Source organism: Anas acuta, chromosome 19 (assembly GCF_963932015.1).
Source record: "Anas acuta chromosome 19, bAnaAcu1.1, whole genome shotgun sequence".
Classification (NCBI taxonomy): domain Eukaryota; kingdom Metazoa; phylum Chordata; class Aves; order Anseriformes; family Anatidae; genus Anas; species Anas acuta.
Genome location: NC_088997.1, coordinates 11,017,238 through 11,036,893, shown reverse-complemented (window position 1 = coordinate 11,036,893; position 19,656 = coordinate 11,017,238). Strand labels below are relative to the sequence as shown.

General features: G+C 65.9%; 4 protein-coding genes across 4 annotated transcripts; 2 read left to right on the top strand and 2 right to left on the bottom strand.

Annotated features, from left to right (window-relative positions):
- Positions 1 to 116: 116 nt before the first annotated feature.
- LOC137842263 (claudin-3-like) lies at positions 117 to 1,331 on the bottom strand. The gene has a single exon (XM_068656067.1). It carries the CDS (start codon positions 1,217 to 1,219, stop codon positions 575 to 577), a length of 645 nt encoding a protein of 214 aa, XP_068512168.1. The 5' UTR covers positions 1,220 to 1,331; the 3' UTR covers positions 117 to 574.
- Positions 1,332 to 5,187: 3,856 nt separating this feature from the next.
- Positions 5,188 to 12,879, top strand: LOC137842166 (claudin-3-like). The gene is made up of 2 exons (XM_068655915.1): positions 5,188 to 5,386; positions 11,774 to 12,879. Exon 2 carries the CDS (start codon positions 11,783 to 11,785, stop codon positions 12,425 to 12,427), a length of 645 nt encoding a protein of 214 aa, XP_068512016.1. The 5' UTR covers positions 5,188 to 5,386; positions 11,774 to 11,782; the 3' UTR covers positions 12,428 to 12,879.
- LOC137842143 (claudin-4-like) lies at positions 7,177 to 10,028 on the top strand. Its single transcript, XM_068655885.1, has one exon. It carries the CDS (start codon positions 8,054 to 8,056, stop codon positions 8,828 to 8,830), a length of 777 nt encoding a protein of 258 aa, XP_068511986.1. The 5' UTR covers positions 7,177 to 8,053; the 3' UTR covers positions 8,831 to 10,028.
- Positions 12,880 to 12,972: 93 nt separating the features above from the next.
- Positions 12,973 to 15,544, bottom strand: METTL27 (methyltransferase like 27). Its single transcript, XM_068655914.1, has 5 exons — positions 15,392 to 15,544; positions 15,120 to 15,248; positions 14,911 to 15,046; positions 14,741 to 14,833; positions 12,973 to 14,499 (listed from the first exon to the last, which is right to left on the bottom strand). Exons 1-5 carry the CDS (start codon positions 15,497 to 15,499, stop codon positions 14,261 to 14,263), a joined length of 705 nt encoding a protein of 234 aa, XP_068512015.1. The 5' UTR covers positions 15,500 to 15,544; the 3' UTR covers positions 12,973 to 14,260.
- Between the last annotated feature and the right edge of the window lie 4,112 nt (positions 15,545 to 19,656).

The following is a 19,656-nucleotide window of genomic DNA, read 5'->3' as shown; positions in this document are numbered from 1 at the left end:
TAATTAGCTCCACACTTTCAGCCCGTGGGGCTGAAGCTGTTGTCCCGCAGATGACTCCCACCCCACATGTCCCCCCCTCCATCCAGCTGAGGAGAGCTTCTCCAAGGACACGCAGCTACCAAAACAGGACACGTTTATTGACAAATGTAACTCGTACAGACCACGCGTAACAGGGAGAGAAGGCGCCTGGCCGGCGGGGGGGCCAGGGGGCCGGGGGCTGGCGGGGCAGGGCACAGGGGCACCGCCGCTTCCTCCTGGCGCTCATGCGAAGAGCTCTCCTGGCAACCCGAAACTGGCTCTGTTTACACGAAACCGTCTGTATTTACACAGCCGCCCGCCCGGCTCCCGCTCCCGCGGCCCAGCCCTGACCCCAGGACCTCTCCCGTTGCCCCCCCCCCCAATCGCCCCCCACCTCTGCCCACTCTCGCCGGGGTCGGGGTGCCCTCGGGGACGGGGTCTCTCCCCGGCCCGCGGGGCGGAGGGTCCCTGGTGGCACCGATCCCGCCGGACGGGGCTGGAGGTGGGGGTGCGGGTGGCCGAGCCCCTCGGGGGGCCGGGGCGGGGAAGTGGGGGCTCACACATAGTTCCTCTTGTCGTAGCTGGTGACGGCGGAGCGTGGGGCGGAGTAGGCCACCTTGCTGGGCGCGTACCTCTCATCTTTGGGGGGGCAGGAGCAGCAGAGCAGGGACCCCCCGAAGAGCAGGAGCGCGGCGGCTGCCCAGCCCACGTAGAGGGACGTGCCCAGCTCCCTCTTCTGCGATTCAAGCACCAGCGGGTTGTAGAAATCCCGGATGATGGTGTTGGCCGACCAGGAGACGGGGATGAGGGTCATGATGCCGGAGAGCAGGAAGATGACGCCGGAGACGATGGTGATCTTGGCCTTGGTGGTCTCGTCCTCCACGCAGCGGGTGCACTGGGCGCCCACGATGGCCACCATCAGGCCCAGCACGGCCAGCACGATGGCCACCACCAGGAGGGCGCGGGCGGCCTGCAGGTCCTGCGGCAGCGCCAACATGGAGTCGTACACCTTGCACTGCATCTGCCCCGTGCTCTGCACCACGCAGTTCATCCACAGCCCTTCCCAGATGATCTGCGCCGTCACGATGTTGTTGCCGATGAAGGCCGACACCCGCCACATGGGCAGCGCGCAGCAGATGATGCTGCACAGCCAGCCCAGCACCGACAGGGTCACCCCACCGATCTCCAGCCCCATAGACATGGTGTCCGGCTCAGCGCGCCCCAGGCGATGGCGGAAAGGAACCCACTGACCGAAACCACCCCGGGCTCCGCTCGCCGCTGCAGCCTTGGGGATCGGCTTACACCTGGGTGCACCTGCGCTTATAAGGGCTGGCGGGGCCGGGGCCGGGCTGCGCTCGCTCAGCGCCCGCCCGGGGTGGGGTTTCACTGCCGGACGCTCCTCGCCACTGGCTCGGTCGCAGCGTCCCACACCCTCCCCTTTGTTTGCAGAGATGGCGCTGGCGCAGGGGAGGGAGGGGGAGAAGCCACCTGAGATGGCCACTGCCGGCAGAGGCCTAGTTTCGGGGCGTGGGTCTGGATGGGTGCAATCTGGAGACCACGGCGTGGCACTGGGAAGCCCGGACAAGGAGCTGGATGGGCTGCGGTGCACTTCCATGGGCTCTGAGTGCCAGCCCTGCTGCCCACCCTGCACCTCGGTGCCTTTTGGGGAGCCCACATCCACCACTGCCCCTTCACAACCCTTCCTAAAGGCAGCAGGGCCTGGAAATTCCTGGAAATCCCTCGTCTGTGCTTACATGCTGGACATGGCCATGGCCAGATCCTAGCCCGGGCCCCTATACCAGGCAGCATGACATGATACGGCACGGCACGGCACTCCCGCAGCCCAGCCTCTTCAGCAGGGATGCTGTAGGTCACAGTCTGTTGTATTTCTGGAGCACCTTATCAGATCTCACGTTTAACATAGTGTCCAAAAGGAAGGGAGTTTATTTAAGATTACAGCCTTGTTGGGGTTTTTATCCGCTTGCAGATTGCCTCTTATCTCACTGTGGCTCAGTGAGAGCAGGGTGCACTCAGGCACCTTTGCATCACCGTACAAAGTGCAGCCCCTTTGCCTCGCCACAACGCACCCCATGCTGGCAGTCCCCACGCAGCCCCGACCCCACACAGCCCCCGTTTCCACCCATCCCCCTGTCCTGAGCCCCCGATCCCCCTTGTGTAACGTGGGACGTGCTGGGCAGGGTGTGCCCATTGGGATCCCTGGCCAGGTGATAAACCTCTTTACTCATCCTGCTCAAATGTTTTGTCCTTGAAGGAAGCAGACAGAGCACGTAACACTCTGGCAGCGTCACCCCATCCACCTGGCAGGCCTGGCTGAGTAGCAACCGGCGACAGAAAAACAAGGCAGGCACAGGCCGGCTGCCCAGGCGTGGTTGTCCCATGAGCAGTCACATCCTGGGGCTCAGTGTCCCCAAAAAGAGCCACCCCAAGGCAGTGGGGTGCTGCTGTGCATGCGGCTCCCCCAGCCCTTGCACGGCTGTTTGACCAGAGTGCTGCAGGTATTTCCAGCCCCCCACCCCAGGAATGCGCTTGCCCCCTCCTCTGCAGCTGAGTGAGTGCCCGCGGGCTTGCTCCAGCCTGTTCCTGGCCGCTGCCGAGGGCCCCCCTACAACTCATTAACTACTCAAGAGCGCGGTGCGCAGCGGGTGCTGGCAGCTTGTGCCGCATCACAACCCCCCCCTGCTCCAGTAGCCAGGACCCCAAAGGCAGGGGGCCCTGACCCAGCTGTTTCCCGCAGCACCCCGACACCCCCAGTCTGGCTGGGTCAGCTCCTGCCACCCCACGGCACTCCAGTGGCCTGTGCCTGGGTGCCTCTGGCACTGTGCTGTGCCGTGGCACCCTGTGCCTGACCTCCACCACCCCGTGGCACCCTGACACCCCTTATCCAGCAGGGTCAGCCTCCACCCCACGGCACCCCACGGCACCCCACGGCGTGCTGGTGTTGGTGGCTGGGCCGGGTACCCGGGGTGCTGGGGGGTTCTGTGCAAGCAGCACGCAAAGGGGCTTGCACCTGGTGAGGTGCTGCTGGGGGGGCCCAGCCCTCGGGGTGACAAAGCACAGCACAGACGGGCATGTCCCTGGGCAGGTGGCAGTGGTGACAGGGCTGGGGCACCCCGGGGACACACAGCCAGGTGCTGGCAGTGCAAAGCTCTGCCGGCTGCGGCCCCGGCACGCAGGGGTGCACAGGTGCAGGCTGCGCGGGGGGACAATGCACACACACCCAAACACACGCACCCCCTGCTGGCTGGGATGCACAGACACATGGCTGCACAGACAGACGGACACACAGAGGCAGACAGACAGACACGGACAGACAAAGGCACACACACACACACACACACACAAAGCCACAGACAGACGGATGGACGCAGAGGTACACAAGCACATGCGCAGACAGACACGCACAGGTACACACACAGACACAGAATCACAAACACCCTGACACTCAGACGTGCTCACATGGGTGCTTGCACACCTGTGCACACGCACAGCTACCCCCACAAGTGCACACACCCACGGGGAATGTGCCCCAGATGCAGCCCTGGGTGCACGCGCCAGACAGCGCAGGCACGACGAGGAGCAGAAGTACTGCCAGGCAGTGCACGCACACACACACACATGCGCATGCCGGCGGTGTGTGCGCAAACAAGCACCCAGCGGTGCACGCATGGCTGCGCAGGTGCAGGGGAAACACCTAGGTCAGGGCCATGGGGCAGGGGGATACCCCTCGCAGAGCTGTGGGGCTGGGGCCACCGGGTCAGGACCGGGGTGACAGGTCTCCTGGCCCTGCAATCAGCCCCCACGCGCCGCGCTGCCTCCCCACCTCATCATCCCAAACTGCCCAAAGTACAGGCTGCGCTCGCGCTGCGCTGCCGGCCTGGGGCAGTGGTGGCTGCCTGACTCACGGCGGAGGAAGGGGCAAATCACCCAGGTTTCGGGGTGCTGGCCGCCGCACACTTTAGGATGCATTCCTGTGGCAAGGAATTGGCTTGCTGGTGTTTACCCAAAACAGCCGAGGGGGCTGGCATCCCTGTGGGGTCCCAGATGTGCCTGAAGCCCCTCTTCTCTCTCCTTGCTGCTGGGAAGTGAGGGGGTGCATCACCCGCAGCGGGTCCCTGTGGTGGGAACAAGGGGGGGACTCATGGTGACATGGGGACGGATGTGACCCTGAGTGAAGGCCAGACTGAGGGGTGTGTGAGCATCACTGTGGTGGTGGCCCTTCTCCACAAGCACCTACACTGGCAGAGGGACAGCCACCGCAGGTGGCCCAGGGGACCTGTCCCCATTCCTGTCCCCATGTGTATCTCGCACTGGACAGGAGCTCCAGCTGCCGCAGGGCGGGTGACAGCAGGAGGTGACAGCAGAAACTGCCCCTGGCACTGCGGGGCCGCATCCCGCTCACGTGCACAGTGCGGCCAACGCGGGGCTTGGGGTGTTCCCCCTGGTTGTGGTCGCGGCGGGGCCGGCGCCTTTCCCCCCGGGGCAGCGGTGCTGGGGCGGTGAGTGCTGCCTCGCCTGCTTATATTTCAGGCGCGGGGCTGCAGGATCTGCCCCGGCCAGGGCACACAGGCGTCCCATTGTTGAAGCCCCTTCGGCGGCGGCGGGGAGCAGGTAAGGCGGCTCCAGCATCAATGGCAGCTCTGTCTGGCGGCGGGGCGGGGACGGGGCTGCCGGCAGCACCACACGCAGGGTGCCGGGGCCGCGGGGCACTGGCCGGTGGGGCCTGGCAGGGGGCTGGTGGCACGCCCCAGCCACCCTGAATCTCAGCACACCCGGGACACCCCCACCCCTATGGGCTCTGAGCGGTTCCTTGTCTTGCCCAGGCTTTGCTGAGGGCACGACCCCCCCCAGACATCACCCATGTGCGGACCCCCCCTTACACCTGCCATGCCACATCAGAGGTGTCCCCTTCCCAGCACGTGACCGTCAGCTCACACGTCCCTTTGACTTGCCAGTGCTTTTGCCCATTTTTGGCTGCTTTTTTTGCTCAGCGAACGCATAGGGATTTTATTTTCTCGGTGACTCGAGACTAAAGGTCCTGTTTCTGGCCACAGCTCCCTTGCACGGTGCTTTCCATGAGCGTCTGTCTGGGCTGTGCGAGTTAATAAACCTTTGCTTTCAGGTAGAGGAAAACAACCTTACTGTGCATATTGCAGTCAGTCAGGGAGTTTATGTCAGGCAAGAACTTTTTGGGAACATTGAGTCTCCAATGAGCGTGGCGGCATGTGGGTAACTAATCCCTCGCCGCCCCGTGTGCGCCCTGGGGAGAGGCTGCTCAGCTCTGCGCCAGCTCCGCTGCAGCTCCCGGCCCTGCCCGGCTCCCCTCCGCCTGTCTTTTTGGGATCTCGAGGTATTTGTGGTGCTGGTGCGGCGAGGTCTTGCACTGGGAGTGAATGCGGGGGCAAGGGAGAGGGGGAATTGCTACGCATGATCCACACAGGGACATCTGCCAGTCCTGTCCCTGCAGGGTGTCCTCTGCCTGGCACAAGGTCAGGGACTGTGCCAGTCCCTCTGTGCCACCAGCGCCGAGCATTGCAGTGACTGCAGGTTTAATGCCTGGTCCCCTGTCCCTGCCCCAAGGTGGCCACACGGGGATGCAGCATGTCTCTGTCCTGCCGCAGCAAGGGGGATCCATGGGGAGCGTTTTCTAAGCCACCATGGGAGGTGAGCTCTGCCCTCTCCAAGCCCTTTGGGGTGCACTGGAATGAGGACAGCAGCTCAGTCCTCCCTGACCTGCGAATCCCATGGGATTCGGGGCAAGGCAACCACACTCAATTGGTGCCAGGCAAAACCCCAGGACAGACTGAGCACCCCGTTTTGGTGTGGAGGAGTTCCCTGAAGTCCAGCTAGGCTGTGTCCCCAGTCGGGTGGCATCCTCTGGCGCAGTGTGAGGTGGGACACTGCTGCAGGGGTCAGCTCCGCTGCTCCCCGCTGAGCCCTGTGTCCGTGTGTCCTGCTGGCCTCCGCGGCAGTGCTGGGGACACGGGGCTGGCTGTGTTGGCTGGGGGACGTGAGGAAGGGCACGAGGGCTGTTTCTTGGTGACAGACACCATTTTGAGGACATGTCACATTCTGGCTTTAATTACAGTAATCAGCTGTCAAACGGCCACGCTGGCGCCTGCTTTAGCTCCACGGGTGAGGGCGAGCTGCCCCGTGCCTGTCTCAGTGCAGGCGCTGGATGCGCTGCGCGTGGCAATGTCCCGCTCCCCACCTTGCCATTTGTCCCCAGCCCGGAGGCACCTGTGGGGACACGTCCCACATGGGCCAAGGTTGTGCAATGAGGTGTGTGCATGCATGTGTGCGCGCCTGCCTCCAACCCCAAATGACGGTGTGGTTAGAGCAGCCGGCTGGGCAGCGAAGCCACATCCAGCCTGGGGCAGGATTCGGCCCTGGTGCTGCATCCCTGGAAGGGTGCCCCGGCCGGGGGATGCTCTGGTCCCTGCCGCCGCCCCGCTGATTAAAGGGAGCCCTGACCGTGGCGCTTGGCCCTTTGGCTTGAGGGTGGGTGCTCTGGTATGCCAGCAATGTGGGTGCTCCAGATGGACAGACAGACACGGGAGCACCCCAGAGCAGCCCAGCATCTGAGTGGCTCCCCTGAAGCAGCACAGGGATCGGACGGGGGCTCTGCAGCGAGACCCAAGTGTCCCTGAGTGCCTGGGCTCTGCCCTGCCTGCATGGACACCTGTGTCCCCAGCCACAGTGCTGGTGGCATCCTCGTGGCACCACTCTGCATGGACCACAAGGCTGCTGTCACCTCCTGGCCATGGCCACGGCTCGTCCCATCGTGAGTGGGGCTGTGTGGTAGAGCAGGAGCCTTCTCCATACAAGAGCCCAGAAATGCCCCAGCATGGTCAGAGGTGGCTCAAGAGCCCATCATGCTGAACAATTAGCACAAGCAATTATATCATATCGGCAAGCCACCATCCCGCTTCTTGGCAGGTTAGAGGATGCAGCACCTGGTGGGGGCTGGCTCTTCCACCCCCAATGCAGCCCCACGGGGCTTTCCTGATACCTTATCCACCCAGTGCCTGTGTGCTTGGAAAAACAAAGATAGTCTCAGGCCGTGTTATCTCTCCCAGAGATTAAGCTGGAGAGGGAACGGTGCACTGCCTGCCTGTCTGTCCTTGCAGGCTGTCTGGCTTCAGGCTGTGCCTCTGCACAAGATGGGGGGGACTTTGGAGGGGACAGGCAGGAGATGTGTGCAGGGGCTGGGGATTAAAAGGGGGGAGGTCAGGCAGAGCCCAAAGTATTGGTGTCCACGAGTGGGCACAGCTGGCTGTGCCGAAATGCCCCCAGCACCATGTGGCCTGCTGTGCTCAGCACCCCAGTCCCCACTCAGTGCCGCCGTGGCACCCAGGCACTTTGGGGTGGTTGCAGAATGATGCTGGCGTCTCGGTACCGTGTGCCTGGTCCAGCTAAGCCCAGGCTGGGGCCAGGGGCTGCTATGTGAATGTCGGCTGTGGGACGGTGATCAGGATTTGGGGTCTGCCCCTTGGCTCGCCCCAGGCAGCGCCATCTCTGCTCCGCGGCAAGCCAGCAGCAGCTCCGACCGGTTTGTGGGTCTCGGCGGCGGGCGGTGGCACCTCCTGCCTGAGGCCAAATGGAGGGATGGGAAGCGCTCATCAGACGCCAAGGAACAAACAAGAGCCGCTTGTGCCCTGCCCGGCGCGGAGCCCAGCAGCAGGGCTGGCACAGCTGCTGCTCCCTGGCATGGGGCCTATGGCAGACAGGGGCAGGAGCAGCCACTGGGGGGAAACTGGGGCACAGACGTGTGGAGGCATCCATCCTGGTCATGTAGAAGAAGGGGCCGGGAGTGACGGTGGAGAAATCCCCATCCCGGATGCTGTCTATTCCCCTACAGCACCCCAGGCTGAGCTGCAGGGCCAGCTCCGGCCCTACCTGGGCATCTCCCCGTCTGCCCACGGGCAGCATGTGGCTGCGATCCTGCACCTGGGTGGCCTCATCCTGGCCACCGTGGGAGCAGCAGGGATATTAGGTGTCATGGCTGTGGGGAGAAATGCGAGAGGAGGAATCCCGGGAAACTGGTTTTACCCCTTCGTCCGGTGCCGCCGGGATGGCTCCTCCCTCGGCGAGGGCATATAACGCCCGCCATGGTCCTGGCGGGCGGCACTGCGCGGCGGCAGCAGGCACGCGCCGGCGAGCGATGGCCTCCATGGGGCTGCAGGTGCTGGGCATCGCTCTGTCCGTCATCGGCTGGCTGGCCTCCATCCTCTGCTGCGCGCTGCCCATGTGGCGGGAGACGGCTTTTGTGGGCAACAACATCGTGGTGGCGCAGATCATCTGGGAAGGGCTGTGGATGAACTGCGTGGTGCAGAGCACGGGGCAGATGCAGTGCCGGGTGTACGACTCCCTGCTGGCGCTGCCGCAGGACCTGCAGGCCGCCCGCGCGCTGGTGGTGGTGGCCATCGTGCTGGCCGTGCTGGGCACCCTGCTCGCTGTTGCTGGCGGCAAGTGCACCAACTGCGTGAAGGACGAGACCGCCAAGGCCAAGGTCATGATCCTCTCCGGGGTCACCTTCATCATCGCCGGTGTGCTGATCCTCATCCCCATCTCTTGGTCGGCCAACTCCATCATCCGGGACTTCTACAACCCGCTGGTTGCCGAGTCCCAGAAGCGGGACCTGGGCTCGTCCCTCTACGTGGGCTGGGCGGCCTCCGCGCTGCTGCTGCTGGGGGGGGGCATCCTGTGCTGCACCTGCCCGCCGCGGGGCGAGAAGCCCTACTCTGCCAAGTACACGGCGTCCCGCTCGCTGCCGGCCAGCAACTACGTCTAGGAGCCGCTCCCAGCACCCCGCACGCGTCCTGGCGCCTCTCCCACCCGGACCCACCGCCGCCCTGCTGCGCCCACCCAGCCGCCACGGGTGAATCCTGGGGGGGGATGCCCCCAGGGCACCCCACGGCCCCACGGGGGGCTGGGTTGGGGCCGGGTGCCGGGGTGGTGTGGAGGGGCCGGTGTGAGGGAGGGCAGACAGAGCTGCCTTTGTTCGCCTGTGGATTGAAGCTGGTTCTTTAATCCCGTCCGGGACGGGGAACAAAACGCTGCTGTCCTGGCTGCCTGCCCCGCTCCCCCCCGCGGCTCGGGGGCACCTGCAGCATCTCCTTGGTGAAGGAGCCCCGGCTGCCGGTATCGGGGTGTGCCATGCTGTGGCACGGCCCTGATCGCTGCGGGGTGCCCGTCCCGCGGGTGACACACGGCTCCGGCTCTGGCCGGGGAACTCACCCAAACGCCACTGTGAAGGCTGGGAAAACCCCAGGACGTGTCCTTAGATCACCACGGGGCAGCGAGGACAGCAAACCCATCCCACGTGGTCAGGGGACGTGGTGACTCAGCAAACCCCGGCACAGTCTTGAGGGGTGGCTGGGGTGCTCTGACCCCCTGTGCCTTGTAGTTTTACTTTGACCTACTTTCGGCATTTTTGTGTAGCTCTCTGCGCGTGGAATTTCTCTCGGCAGCTCCCCGGGGCGCGGGCATCATTATCCTGGGAGTGGGAAGGCAGCGGCTGGGCTGGGAGAACCGGTCGGGGAGGCGGGAGGGGAGCGGGCGGTGCGCGGGGCTCTGCACCGGGCTTCCCACCCCTGCTGTGGGGCAGGAGCCGGGGTGGCCCGGGGGGGGCTCACGGCACCCCTGGCTGTGGCAGTGCCTGCTCCCGTGTCGCAGCCATCCCACATTAAACGGCAGCTGCTCGGACCCCGCTGTGCTCCGTTGTCTTTATCCTCTGGCCTCAGTGGCGGGGCAGCCTGTGGGGCCTCCACTGTGGACCCCACATCTGGAGAACACTAGCCTCAAACACCCCAAAATCTGCTCTCCAGAGGGACAGCGCCAGCCTCCCCCGGGCTGGGGCCTGGGGCCAGCCGCTCTCTTCGCCCCTGGTCCAGCCTTGGCCTCCCTGCCACGGCCGTGTTCCCCTCCTGGGCCACCGGGAGACCCCTGGAGGTGACAGCGGGTGCCTCGAAGGTGAGATGCCTTCACGGCGCCAGGCATGGCAGCGGGGCCGCCCCACGCTATTGCAGGGCCCCAGGCATCGGGACCGGCACCGGGTGCTGCTCCTGCCCGACCGGCCGCGCCGAGCAGGAAGGAGGTGGCGGGCGCCAGCCGGGACGTGGGACGGCGGGAGGGGTGTGCTGGCACGGCCCCGCGCCCCGGGGCCACCCGAGAGCACCTGGGGCCGGCGTGGGTGACACCGGGTGTTTTGCCTGTTTGTCTTCCAGCATTGAAACCCTGCCGGTGCTTGGCCGGCCTGTGGCCAGCCCTGGGAACGTTGTGTGTGTGCACTCAGAGTGCATGGGGACAACACGTGCTGCCCACCATGGGGGCTCCCGAGCTGTGGGGCTCTGGGTGCTCCTTGGGATTGGAGGCTTTGAGAACTCCTGGTTCGTGCCCATCCTTTGCTGGGAGGGGGGATGGAAGTGGGGAGCCCAAACGCTCCCACAGAGCTGGAAATGGCAGTGGATGGGCAGGAATGGTAGCGCTATGGTCGCTGTGAGTCCCTGGTGCAGACATCCACGGGGATGGTGACACTTGCTGGAGCCGCCCCACCAGCCTGGGACCCACTGGCTGCAGAGGTCACCTAGGATGGCTTCCCATCATCCCAACCCCTGGCCTCTTCCATTTTCTGGGAGAAAGGGACTTTATTTTCAGCCTAAAAGGCCTAACGTAGAGCCCCAGCTCGGCAAGGTGCCTGCCACAGCTGGGGTGCCAGTGGGTGAGAGGTCCGGGGAAGGACGGAAGCACAGGTGTGCAGGAGAGGCCGCAGAAACCGAAACCAGGACTGGAGAAACTGCGGTGAAACCTCCAACAGCCTCAGGGTGTGCCAGGCACAGCCGATACCCGCTGCCACGCCGGGACCATAAAAACTCGGCTGCCAAGCACAGGTCCCGGCCCCTGGCGGGGAGGTGCAGGCAGCCCAGGGTCTGTTCCACGTGGGGCCGAGCAGCGATTTGGGATGAGCCCAGGGACCATGGCATGGTACAGTGGTCGGTGCCCCTGGTGTCCCCTATCCAGGGAGCAGCACCCCCTCTATCCAGCTGTCCATGGTGCCCCACTCTGTAGTCAGCTGTGAGGGTTTGACCAGCCCCAGTTCATCCCTGGGCTCCCTGTGCTGCTTGTCTGGAGAAAAAGGGGCCGGTATCTCTGAAAGTGCTGAGCCCTGCACTCTGATACCTGTCGGTATCAGAGGCAGACCTGGGCTCGCGCCCATTCCCAGCACCCCAGACGGGAAGCCCCAGGTCCAAAGGTTGCTGAGGGCAGAGTGAAGCATGTAGGAGGCAGGGCCGGGAGGCGCAGAGCCCTGCGCAGCTGTGGGGTGGGAGCCCTACCCTGATGGGCACAGCGAGCCCCTGTCCTGCCCCCCAAAAGCCTTCCCCCCCATAATGTGCCCTGCACTGGCATGGTTCAGCTGGAATGGGGCAACCACACACGACTGCCTTGTGCTGTGGGGACATTTTGAGTAAAAACATGACTTGCCCAGGCTCCTGCAGCTCAGTCTCCCCATGGCAGTCTGTGTGCCTGTGCTGGCCTGCAGCAGTGCTGTCTGCAGCACAAGTGTCCCTGTGCTGCTCTGCAGCAATGCCACATGCAGCGTGTGTGTCCCCGTGCTGGCCTGCAGCCGTCCCCACGTGGATGGGAGCAGGATGCACCCAGCCCAAAGGCACCACCCTTCCCAGCTCTGGCCCGGCTCTGGAACCCTGCATGTGATGGCTGTGCCCTGTCCCCGCAGGTGCTGGCGATGGCGACGATGACGATGCAGCTGGGCGGGCTGGTGCTGGCCGTGCTGGGCTGGCTGGGCTCCATCCTCACCTGTGCCCTGCCCATGTGGAAGGTGACGGCCTTCATCGGCTACAACATCGTGGTGGCCCAGGTCTTCTGGGAAGGGCTGTGGATGAACTGCGTGTATGAGAGCACGGGGCAGATGCAGTGCAAGGTCTATGACTCCCTGCTGGACCTCACCTCCGACCTGCAAGCTGCCCGTGCCCTGGTGGTCACCTCCATCATCGTGGCCTTCTTCGCCCTCCTCACCGCCATCTCGGGTGCCGACTGCACCCGCTGTGTGGAGGACAAGAACTCCAAGACGCGCGTCTCCATCGTGGCAGGTGCCATCTTTGTCCTGGCTGGCATCGTGCTGCTCATCCCCGTGTCCTGGTCCGCCAACAGCATCGTCACCAACTTCTACAACCCTATGGTGCCCGAGGCCCTGAAGAGAGAGCTGGGGGCTGCCCTCTACATCGGCTGGGCCTCCAGTGCCCTCCAGCTCTTCGGCGGGGGCATCCTGTGCTGCTCAGGGCCCCCATCCCAGCGGGATCACTACCCCAGGAAGTACCGAGCGGTGAAGAGCTGCAGCCCCATGGGCTACCCCATGAAAGACTATGTGTGAGCTGCCCATCCAGGGGACAGGCCCGTGGTGCCCAGCCTGTCCGGATCCAGCACCCCCTGCCCACACGCCCCATTCCCACAACAGCTGAGTCCCCATCCCGGCCCCCCGGCACTTTGCCCTGTCTGCAGGCTGTGACAATGTGTGGCCCCGTCCCGCTGCCAGCCCTGCTCCCCTTGGGTGAGGGGACGGATCCTGCCCACCGCCCCCAGGATGCAGGCAGGAGCTGTGTTCGTGCTGGGTGCTGCCGCCTGCTCCCAGCCCCCATAAAGATCTCGGTGCCACCGAAGCTGCCTGGGCTCATTTCTAAGCTGCGTTGCGGGGGGACGGTGACAATTCCTGTGGCTCTCACACCCCTGTGGCCAGCTCGGGGAGGGGCTGTCCTGACCCCTGTCCTGTCCCCACATCCCCATGAGGATGCAGCAGTTGCCAGCCAGGGTGTTCCCCATGCAGGAGCAGGGAAACTGAGGCAGGAAGAGGGGGGACCACCCTCCCCACCCTGCAGGACAGCCAGCAGCCCCATGCAAGGGAATAACACACCACAAACGTGCAGCAAAGGCAAGGTTTATTTGACAGCCAAGCATGGGATGGGGACAGCCATGGCCCCTTGGTCGGTGCAGCACTGGGGACAAAGGGACAGTGCCTGTGACACAGATGGGAGGTGGGCACCACAACACCAGGACATGGGGGCACAACACAGACCAGCCAGGAGGGATGACAAGTGCCCATTTTTACAATGGGTATTGTGGTCCTCAAAACACATTCAGAGCACCCAGCCTGGGGCACTTGGCTGTGTCCAAAGCCCTGGGACAGGCTCACAGGGCTCAGCCCCTGGTTTGGTTTCACCGGGATGGGCACCGAGCACTGGATACGACCAGAGCCCAGCACAGACTGCAGGGCTGCCACCTCCTGGAGGGGCTGAGCTCCAGGGAGGAAGATCACCCGATCCCCACATCCATGGGAACGGGACAAGCAGCAACAGGTCTGGGGAAGGAAGAAAGAAAGATCCCAGCAAGAGATTTGGGTAAAAAACTTCCCAAGGAAGGACTGGAGGAGGTAGGGGTGGAGGCACCATCACAAGGGGCTTGGGGAACAGGACAGGCAGGAGATGCCAGCGTGGCTCCTGGGTGGGGAGCAGCCACCAACTCCTGAGGTCTCTTCCAGGTTCATTTCCCACCCAGACCATTAACTACAAAGCTGTAGGAAAATGAGAGCTTAAGCAGGGATGAAAGGCTGATGTGGTGCTCTGAAAGCTTCTCCAGCTGGGCGTTGTGCTGGCAAAGCTGCTCCGGGTTCAGACGGGGCTCTGGCACCTCAGGGCACACTGGTTAGCTCCTGAGGGGGATGAACAGGGGACAGCAGGACGTGGTGATGGGGACCCATCAGCAACAGTCCCCAGGCAGAGGCCTGGGGTCTGGAGCAGGGAAGATGAAGAAGGATCCAGATTTTGACCATGGCCATGTGGGAGGTGGGCACGGAGGGGAGGAGACAGCCCAGACAGGAGGTGGCTCTGCCCAGTCAGATGGAGCTGCAAAGATGTCACAAAGAGCTGTGAGATGGGACAGCAAGGACAAGGACCAAGGCACCTGAATGTCAGGGCTAAGGGAGGTGCCCGGGAGACCCCGATGAAACCTGGAGGCCCTCCCCAAGCTGAGGAGCAGGTCCCCAGGGCTCAGACCCGAGGGGAGGAGATGGGGAAGGGAACAGGGAAGTTTGGGCTCTGGAAGCGCTGCTGTGTGGGAAGAGGGTGGCACAGCTGCACGGGGCAGGGGACATGCAGGGTGACATCGTGCAGGGCACCAGGCTCAGCCCCCTTCCCTGGCGCCCTTTCAGCTCTCAGCCCTCCTCGAGAGGCGGGACGGGGCACTTGCGATAGATGTAGACCACGCCGGAGATGTAGCCAGTGCCCTGGACGCTCTCCTCCTCCTCGGTGGCTCTCTCCCAGCGCTCCACCTCCTGCGCCAGGACCTTCTGCCAGGCCCCCTGCTGCTCCAGCCGCTGCAGCGCTGCCTCCAGCTCCGCCTTGTAGCGCAGGTTCGAGGGGTTGCTCCTGGTGGTCAGGCACAGGAAGCCCCCTGCCCGGACAGGGGACAGGGTGACGAGGCCCCCGCTGCACCACGTCACCCGGGGGTGGCAGCGGGTCAGGAGCGCCACTGCCCCGACCCCTGGCTTGGACCCAGCTGGCCGGGACACCAGCGCGTGACCCCGTGCCCGTGGGGATGAGGCCACGTCCCGGCCTGCCCGTACCCGCACCCAGACCGGGGGTCGGGCTGGGGACCCGTCCCACGGGGACCACGTCCCACGGGGCCACCTCACCTGGCTTGGTGACACGCAGCAGCTCCGGCAGCGCCGAGCAGGGCACCTGCCCCTCGCCGAGAGCCCCCACCACCGTCACTGCGTCGTAGTGCTCTGTGGGGGCCCCGTGTCACCGGCCCCGCGGGGACCCCCGCCGGCCCCCGCCGCCCCCCCCCGGTGCCGGCCGTTACCTGCGGGCCCGGGCAGCGGCTCCCGGCCCAGCACGCAGCGCTGCAGCTGCCGGTACAGCCCCGTGCCCCGCGCCCGCTCCAGCATCCCCGCGCTGCCGTCCACGCCGTGCAGGCAGCCGAACCCGCGGCGCTGCAGCTGCAGGGATGGGCGGGCGGCGCCGTTACCGTGCGGCCTCCGGGACCCCCGCTCCTCCCGTCCCGTCCCGTACCTCCCGCGCTACGAGCCCGGTGCCGCAGCCCACGTCCAGCACCCGCGCCCCGGCGGGCGGCGCGGGGAAGGCGAAGGCGAGCGAGGCGGCGGCCAGGTGCGGCGCCCGGTACTCCAGTGCGGCCACATCCTGCGGGACGGGGCGGTCAGCGGGGCGGGCGGCGGGGCGCCGGGAGAGCTCGCTGCCGCCGGGGGGGGCCCGGTGCCGGTCCCGGTGCCGATCCCGGTGCCGGTCCCGGTGCCGGGGGGTCCCGGCGGGTCCCGGCCCCGCACCTGCTCGTAGCGGCCGGCCCAGCCGTCGTAGCGCCGCAGCAGCTCGGGCAGCGCCGCGCCGCCGTGCACGGCCCGGACGCGCTCCCGCACCCCCGCCGGCGGCAGCATCGCCCCGCCCCGCCCCGCGCCGCCCCGCCCCGCCCCGCGCCGCCATTGGCTCCGCGCCCCGCCCAGGGCACGCCCCCAGCTCCCTATTGGCCCCGCGCGCGGCGGAGGACACAGCCCCCGCTCTCCATTGGCTGCCGCCGCCGCCGCGCCGCGGTTCGGGCGGGAGCCGCGGGGCGGGAGCGAGCGGCCCGGGGGGGGGGACACGGAGAGCGCCCGGCGGGGGGCGGCCGGCACCGGGCAGGGGGCAGCGAGCCCCAGGGAGGTGACACCGGGGGTCCCGGGGCCGCCGGGTGCTGCTGTCCCCGCAGTGTCACTGCCGCTGTTCGGCCGCCCCGTGCCTCGCAGTGTCCCGGCCACGTGTCCCGGCCCTCTCCTCGCACCTTGGGCTCCCCGCAGCGCCGCGTCCGCTGCCACCGCCTGCTCCTGTCCTGGGCCACCGCCAGGCACGGGTGACATCCTGGAGCTGAGCAGCCCCCAGCGCAGGCCTGGCCGCAGATCCCCAGCTGCCCCCCCGCTGCCTGGGGAGGCCGTGCCGCAGGGTCCGTGTCCCGAGGGCACGGGGGTCAGACCCCGGGAGCACGGCTGCTTGGGGCTGTGAGTGGCGAGGAGCTGCTTGGCACCGGGGGGGGCAGGACGAGGATTGTCACGGGGCACCAACACGGCATGTGGGGCACCAACACAATGCACGGGGTGCCAACACGACGCATGGGGGCTGCTGGGACACTCTGTGCCTTGGTGGCGGTGTTGGCAGCACAGGAAGCCCCCTGGTTAACGAGAGGAGCTCATTAGCAGCGGTCCCACCGGCCGTGCCCACCGCAGACCGCGTGCTCGTGGCAGCATCCTTTGGGGGCCTTTGGTGGCCAAGGTGGAGGACACGTCCCCTGCCCGCGGTGTCACCCGGAGCGGTACCGCGCTGCTAATTCACCGGTGACCCCGCTGCTGGCCTGCGGCAGGCCCAGCCCCGCCGCTCGCTGCCGGCTCCCCGCAGCCCCGGGGGCTCGCTGCCGGTGCTCGCCCCCGGCGCCCCGACGGTGGGGGCCCCCGGGGCTCGGTGCCGGCCCCGCGGTGGGTGCGGGCAGTGCTGGCCGGGGGCCTCGAGAGGGAGCCCTCCGCCCGCGGTCGGCCCCGCCGCCGGGCACTGCCCCGCCGGCCCCTCCGGGCCCCGCAGCCTCGGCGGCTCTGCCCCGGCCGTCGGGCGCGGTGCTCGGCCGCTCCCCGAGAGCCCCCGGCTCCGCTTCCGTGGCTCCCCGCAAACGGCTGCGTTTGCCCCCGTGTCTCCCCCCCCCTTCTCCCGAGGCGGCCTCGGAGCGTCCGCGGGGTTTGGCAGCGGGGACGCCGCGGGCGGCTGCGGGCAGAGGTCGGGCCGGTGGGGCTGTGGGCACGGAGGGCACGGGGGGGGGGCTGCTGCGCCCTTTGTCCCCTCCGCAGCTGCTAGCGCAGGTCCCACACTGCCCGCCTGGGCTCTGTGCCCCGGGCAGGTGCCTCCGCTGCTGGCACCACGGGGCAGCCTCGTGGCCAGGCGCTTCGGGGCCGCTTTCACACTTTGAACATCATTCCCGCCGCTAATTGAAGCCTGACGTCCATTTACAAGGCAAACAAGAGGTGGGGGACGCAGCCAGCATCCTCCCCTCGGCCCCGTATCCCTCTCTGCTGCCAGGCTGCAGCTGGGCCGCGCGTCCCCCAGCCCCGGCTCGCGCAGATCCACTCTCAAATTAGCCGGTGCTTTTCTAAACATCATGTTCCCGGGGCTGGCTCGCGCTGCCGTGCTGTGCACAGCTGTACAAACAGCTTCTCCTGCGCCCCGCGTCACGGCAGCTTTGGACTGGCCTGGACCCAGCTCCGGCGAGCCAGGGTTTGGACTGGACCCGGTGCCAATGCTGAGAGGCCCAGGGATGCTGCCCCCGCGGGACGACGGGGACCCCTGTGAGGGCGGCAGGAGGCTTCAGCCATTGGGAGCTTGCCCGTGGCTGGAGCCGTGCTGAGGCTGCACTTTGTCCTGGCATGGGGCCCCACACTTCTGCAGTGTCCAGTCGTGCTCCTGCCGTGCCTGGTGCTGTTCCTCGGGTGCTGTCCTTGTGCCCTGCCTGGGGCCAGAGCATCTCCTGCGACGGTGCTGCTGGCAAGGGCATCTGGCTGTGCTGTGCAGCAGGCACAGCCAGTCCCTCACCCTTAACCTGCCATGGATCTGGGGACAGGAGATGGGAAAAAGCAGCTCAGAGCTGGGTTTGGAGGCACTGCAGGAATGGGCGCCTCCAGGCTGGGCTCTGCCAATGTCATCCACCACCTCACCTGCCTTCAGTTCCCCTGCCAGAGGCTGTCCTGGGCTCCAGCATAAAGTTTGCATTTCCCTGCAGGACATCCCTGGCATGGCCTTGGCCCTGGAGGTGGAAGTAGCCAGGTCCTTAAGCCTCCCCATTGGGGTGGAGCACTGGGATGCTGAGGCAGAAGCAACTCAGACAACCAGGGGTGTGGAAATCACTGCCAAGGACTGGCTCTGGCCACCCTGCTGTGTGCAGCACCCTCAGGGTGTGCTGTGGCTGTGTGTGAGCCTGGCTGGCAGCAGTTGGTGATGGACTGCTGGTCCCCAACAAGAGCATATATAGTCCGATAGTTTTGCGGGCACCCTGACAGGTCCAGGTGGTTTGAGAAGGTGTCCATCGGGGTGTCCATCTCTGTACAGCTCCTGCTGGTATCAGCTGCTGGGATTCCCCAGGAGCTGCAGCTGCACCAGCCTGAGCCTAGCTGACCCCCTGCGGGGGCTGACTTGGCACCCACAATCCCTCTTCTGCTGTCATCTCCCTCTCCAGCTGATGGAGCAATCAATCCCCTTCCAGCAGTTCCTCCCCTATGCGTGTGGCTTTGCATGTGCTTACCTGGTCCCAAATACCCTGCATAAAGCCCATGGCCTGGTTGCGCTCCCAGGTATGCAGAGCCTGGGTGTATTTCAGCCTTGGGACACAGCCACAGGACAAAAACGTCCCCAGGGACTGGGCAGGGGGACAGAGGGCACGGTGCCAGCTGGGGACTTGGTACCCTTGAGCTTTTGCACGTCTGCAGTGACTGGTCACACACCAGTGCTGCCATGGGCTGGGACAGCTCTGTTCCTGTGTGCTTGTATAGTGCAATGTTTTCCTTTCCCAGAGTCCAAACGTGGCCGGAGTCCATCAGCCCCTGGACTGTCCAGTCCCTCCCTAAAGCCCAGCCCAGTGTCCGAGAACAAGTGGATTTTGCCCCCTCACGCACACCACTCAGAAACCATGAGCCCTGCAGGAGGGCTGGGCCCCTGCCCGACTTCTCAGTTCATAAATCTGAGCACGGCTCTGATTGATCGTGGCTGGGACTGCTGCTGCTGAACCGTCCACACCAGCCCCTGATGCTTGTGTGGCTCACGACCAGGTAGCAAGAAGAGGCTGAGGTAGAAATCAGCTCAGTACGGCTCGGAGCTGGCTGAATATCAGACTGGCAGAGCAGGCAGACCGGCTGGGGGGCAGCTGGCAGCTGATTCATGGCTGCTGGCATGGCTGGCAAGGCTTGTCCTCCACCCCCACGCCACGCTGCCCATGCCACTGCTGCCCCCAGGGACCCACTGTCCCCCAAGCCCTGCTGCTGCTGCTCCCCAGGGCCACTGGCAGCAGGAGCTTGGCAGTGCGGTGCTCTGGCATCAGCCCCGTTTCGGCACACTGCACTCTGTGCCACCAGCATCCTGCCCTCCTGCACCCTGGAGCGGGGTGCTCCCCTCCTCGGACCCCCATGGCATGGAGGTCCCAGGTCAGTGCATCACGGGGGCACAGTTGCTCCCATCCTGGTGATGTTCCCATTTGTGACCCCCATCCTGCACCCCAGCACCTCTGCTCACCGGCACCCCCTCTGCAGTTCTCACCTGAGCCCCCGCTGCCCAGCTCACCCCCTTCCTCACCCCACACGCCCACCCTACAGGCCTCACTCCCATTCCCTGCCCATGTTTCCACCCGCACTTGCTCCCTCTCCTTGTCCACGTTGTCGCCTCTCCTCGTGACCAGGCGCTTCCACTTCCCATGCTGGCCACGTCCCGCACACCCCACCAGCTGCTCCTTTTCCTGCCAGCTCAGCTCCCTGCCCCACGCCCCCCGGCTTCTCCCACACCCGCAGGCTGTGCCCCCGCGTTGCCCAGCACCTGC